General features: G+C 37.4%; 1 protein-coding gene across 1 annotated transcript; it reads right to left on the bottom strand.

The window, feature by feature from the left end:
* Positions 1-306: 306 nt before the first annotated feature.
* LOC133381863 (zinc finger protein ZFP2-like) lies at positions 307-2697 on the bottom strand. Its single transcript, XM_061621423.1, has one exon. It carries the CDS (start codon positions 2682-2684, stop codon positions 1764-1766), a length of 921 nt encoding a protein of 306 aa, XP_061477407.1. The 5' UTR covers positions 2685-2697; the 3' UTR covers positions 307-1763.
* Positions 2698-5431: the final 2734 nt, after the last annotated feature.

The following is a 5431-nucleotide window of genomic DNA, read 5'->3' as shown; positions in this document are numbered from 1 at the left end:
TACTTTGCTAAGAAATAGGACTACAAATTGTTCCTATTTCATTTAAACCAAACAGATGGTGCCAGCAATGATGCCCAGAATGCCAACGGCCAAGCCCAGGGCACAGAGCACGTTCTCCATCGTCTCAGGGATGGGACACGGAGCCTTGGAATCTGGGGGTGGGTGGGGGTGCAAAGAGACAGGAGAGGGGGAAGAACGGGCTCTGTGATTGCATGTCCCTGGTCAGCTGAGAACCCAGGAGTCCTGCATCTCCCCACCACCTGATCCCCAGCTGGGGGGGTTGTCCTACAAATCCCAAAGCTCCATTCGTTACTCAAGTTCCTGCCAAAGAAAGGCATCCCAAAAGCTGCCCAAAAGCAAATCCCATGTTTAATTTTTAAAAAACAAAAAAAATTACAAGTTTCTAAGCCGTAAGATACACTTGGAAAATTCAAATGAGAGGCACCATCTACCGCCTGAAACCTGAAGTCTCAGTGATCTAAATGCAGGGTAAAAGCCTGCTTCTAAGGTAAATGCACAAACCACTGAGTTACTCTGCATACGCAAAGCACATCCCCCCCTTAGCACCATTCTGGGCATGGGTGCACTTGCTGTCTATGTCTGTAATTGTACTAAAAAACTATATGCCTGTGAAACACGGACCATCTATAAACGCCACTCACAACTTCTTGAAAGTTTCCACCAATGTTGCCTCCAGAAAACGGTTCTCTAAAACAGGATGGCGCTGGACCATTTGCTCACTACAGACCGAGGGAGTTGCACCATCATTGGGAGAGAATGTTGTTCCTACATAAACAGTTCAGCTGGAGAGATTGAATCCTATGCCAACTCCATAATAGATCATGCTGAGCAAATAGCAGAAGTAGCTTATGTTGACCGGAGTAGCGATTTTGATTGGTGGGGATGTCAACCGGATCCAGGTGGATGGCTAGGAGACCTGGTAAAAAATCTGCTAAAATATGTTATAATGAGATTATGCTTGCTGGTGCTCATATATGTAATAGTCCAGTTGGTTTTGTGGTGTATTAGACGCTGTGTGGCAAAGACTACTAAGTCCATCACAAAAACTGATGTTCGAATGATGCACACGGAGGTAACAATGACAGAGGATCTAGAGGAAGTAGATAAAGTAATACATGAAATGTCATTAATTGAATATTGAATCTGGCAGCTAGAAACTGCCAGAGAGGGAGATATGATGGGGAAAAAGTAGACAACTGAGCGGCCATTTTGGCTTCTGCAGCCACCTTGGCCTCAGCATCCATCTTGGATGCTCACCCATCTCTGGAAAATTAAAAACTTCTCTGTCTCTGCAAAGGAAAAACTGACAGGCCACCAAAACAGCAGATGAAGGGAAGTGGAACAGTCTGTGGTTAAGCTAAGAGAAGAAGATTGTCGGGGGTCTGAAACTCCCATAAAAATCCTTTTGGTAGTCTGGCTTCCCCGTATAGATCCTTTGATGCACAGAAAGAATTGAACTCCGCTTAAAGCTTTTTTCACATTCAAAGCACTTATACATCTCTTCCCTTGAATGTATCCTTTGATGTGCTTGAAGGTAGCAATTCTGATGAAAGATCTTTCAACACTACAAGCATGTACAAGGTTTGTTCCCTGTATGCATTCTGTAATGCAAAGTAAGGTGGCCACTCTGACTGAAGCTCTTTCCACACTTGAAGCATATATAAGGTTTGTCTCCTGTGTGAGCTCTTTCATGTATACTAAGGGTGCCACTCTGACTGAAGCTCTTTCCACACTCGAAGCATTTATAAGGTTTGTCCCATGTGAGTTCTTTGATGAGAAGAAAGGTTGCTACTCTGACTAAAGTTTTTTCCACACTCGAAGCATTTATAAGGTTTGTCCCCTGTATGAGTTCTGTGATGCAAAGTAAGGCAGCTTCTCTGACTGAAGCTCTTTCCACACTCTAAGCATTTATAAGGTTTGTCCCCTGTATGAGTTCTGTGATGCAAACTAAGGTAGCTTCTCTGACTGAAGCTCTTTCCACACTCTAAGCATTTATAAGGTTTGTCCCCTGTATGAGTTCTGTGATGCAAAGTAAGCTTGCTACTACACCTGAAGCTCTTTCCACACTCCAAGCATTTATAAGGTTTGTCTCCTGTGTGACATCTTTGATGTGAAGTAAGGGTGCTACTCCGACTGAAACTCTTTCCACACTCCAAGCATTTATAAGGTTTATCTCCTGTGTGAGTTCTTTGATGCAAAGTAAGGGTCTTACTCTGATTGAAGCTCTGTCCACACTCAAAGCATTTATAAGGTTTGTCTCCTGTGTGAGTTCTTTGATGTGAAGTAAGGTGGCAACTTTGAGTGAAGCTCTTTCCACACTTGAAGCATTTATAAGGTTTGTCTCCTGTGTGAGTTCTTTGATGTGAAGTAAGGTGGCCACTTTGAGTGAAGCTCTTTCCACACTCGAAGCATTTATAAGGTTTGTCCCCTGTGTGACTTCTTTGATGCGAAGTAAGGGTGCTTTTTACACTGAAGCTCTTTCCACATTCCAAGCATTTATAAGGTTTGTACCCTGTGTGAGTTCTTTGATGCACCGTAAGGACACTACTCCACCTGAAGCTTTTTCCACACTCCAAGCATTTATAAGGTTTGTCCCCTGTAGGAGTCTGTCTCTCCTCCTGTCTCTTTGCTCCATCTTGACTCCTCAGTTTCTGCTCCTGCATGTGCTCCTCAGCTTTTTCCAGTGATACTTCAGATGGTTCTCCCTCAGCCTTGACCCCCCAGATGTATCCTGATGGAATGAAAAAGAAAGGAGATAAAATGCTGTGGAGAAATCCTGTGGATATATTATGATTTCTACTTTGAAAACATATTTCTGGGAGTTCTGTTGATTTCAGAGTTTAACTGTCAAAGGTCGAGGCCTTATACAGAGTTATTGTAGCAGTAGGTGTTTGGTAACAGGTTGTGAAAGAGACACAGAAAAAGAGAATTCTAACAAAAATCTGCTCTCTTGTTCCTCCATTGAAGGTGGACAGCCCAGTACTTATGCACAGCTGGAATTTACAAACATAGGATGGATCCTGTCTGAGAGGAACATGGCCCTTTCCAGTGCCCAGAGGGCAGATCGCATCCCCTTCCTCCCTCCCATTTTGGAATGAATGCATTTAACATTACAACAGTTGCAGTGAATGAATTAAAACTACCAAATGTTTTATGCAGGAAATGATAAAAAAATTTTTCCTATTTATTGCTTTGCAAGCTTTATTTTTTTTTATATAATAATTTTTATTATTCAAATTTTACACAACAAAATCAAACAACAAAAACAATACAACAAAAATAAAAAGAAAAACTTGACTTCCGATTTGTCACAGATCAGCTATAAGTATATAATATATATCAAACCTGTCCCCTAAAACATACAAAATTCACTTTTTTCCATAGTATAGTCTATCTTAATTAATCGTCAAATCCCATTATCATCATTTCATTTTTTTCTTTCAACAAAAAGTCCAAAAGAGGCTTCCATTCCTTAAGAAATGTATCTGTCGTTTTTTCTCTGAGAAGGCATGTCAATTTGTCCATCTCAACTAAGTCCATTAATTTCAATAGCCATTCTTCCGTTGTTGGTGTTGATTCCATTTTCCACTTTTGTGCATATAATAATCTTGCTGCCGTAATCATATATAATATTATTCTTCCATATTTTTTTCCCTTTTGTTTATCCATAAAACCCAATAAAAAAAATTCTGGCTTTGACTGAATATTTATCTTTAAGATTTTTTGCATCATCCTACCTATCTGTGCCCAAAATAATTTTGCCTGTTTACACAGCCACCACATATGATAAAAAGATCCTTCTTGTTGTTTACATTTCCAACATACATTAGAAACATTACTATACATTTTTGACAACTTTTCTGGAGTCATGTACCAACGGTACATCATTTTATAAAAAATTTCTTTAAGATTATAGAATAATGTAAATTTCAAACCTTTTTTCCACATATTTTCCCATTGATCCATTTGTATATTATAACCAATTTTTTTTTGCCCACTTAACCATACACTCTTTTACTTGTTCTTCTTCCATGTCCATTTTCAATAAAAATTTATACATTTTTGCAATTATACATTCATCATTTGTACACAAACCTATTTCAAAATCAGATTTATTTATTTCAAACCCATGCATTTTCTTATCCATTTTGTATCTCTCTAACAATTGTAAATAGGCAAACCATTGAGAACTATATCCTTCCTTTATTAGTTGTTCTCTCTCTTTCATTATATATTCTCCATGCACATTTTCTAATAGTTCTTGGTAAGTTAACCATTTCTCTTTTCCAGCCATTTCTCTTCTATAAAATGCTTCTTGACTTGAAACACATAGTGGTATTTTCAAAAAAAACCTTGTTTTGTATTTATTCCATATTTTCAACAAAGAACGTCTTATAAAATGATTATTAAAATCCACATTAACTTTTACTTTATCATACCATAGATATCCATGCCATCCCCACTTCAGGTTATGACCCTCCAAATCCAATAATCTTTTGTTCCTAAATACAATCCATTCCTTTATCCGAACTAAGCAACAAGCAGCAAAATAAAGTCTCAAATTTGGTAATCCCAGCCCTCCTCTTTCTTTGGCGTCTTGTAATAATTTAAATTTAACTCTTGGTTTTTTCCCCTGCCAAACAAATTTAGAAATATCTTTTTGCCATTGTTTAAAAGGTAAATCAGAGGACATTACAGGTATTGTTTGAAATAGAAACATCATTCTCGGCAATACATTCATTTTTATTACAGATATTCGACCCATTAATGACAACTGTAATTTATCCCATTTTAACAAATCTTTCTTAATCTCTGTCCATAATTTTTCATAATTATTATGAAACAACTTTGAATTTTTATTTGTCATAATAATACCTAAATATTTCACCTTTTCTTCTATTTTAAAATCTGTCTTCTCCATTAACTCTTTTTGATCCCTTAAAGATAAATTTTTCACCAACATCTTTGTTTTTTGGTTGTTGATCTTAAATCCTGCTAATGGTCCAAATTCTTTTAGTTTATCCATCAATACTTTAATTCCTTCCAAGGGATTTTCTAATACAATTATCAAGTCGTCAGCAAATGCTCTCAGTTTATATTCCTCTTTTTTTATCTTTATTCCCGAAATCCTTTTGTCTTGCCTTATGTCTCTAAGCAGCACTTCTAGAACCAAAATAAATAAAAGAGGGGACAATGGACATCTCTGACTTGTACCCTTTTGTATTTCACATGAGTCTGTTAAAGCCCCATTGACAATTATCTGTGCCTTCTGTGATGTATAAATCGATCTGATCCATTTTATAAAATTATCTCCAAAATCCATTTGCTCTAGAACCTTAAACATAAATTTCCAATTCAAATTATCAAATGCTTTCTCAGCATCCAAGAAAATCAAAGCTGCTTGTATGTC

Source organism: Rhineura floridana, chromosome 3 (genome assembly GCF_030035675.1).
Source record: "Rhineura floridana isolate rRhiFlo1 chromosome 3, rRhiFlo1.hap2, whole genome shotgun sequence".
NCBI classification, from domain to species: domain Eukaryota; kingdom Metazoa; phylum Chordata; class Lepidosauria; order Squamata; family Rhineuridae; genus Rhineura; species Rhineura floridana.
The sequence above is the reverse complement of the archived record's forward strand: the minus strand, read 5'-3'. Positions and strand labels throughout refer to the sequence as shown.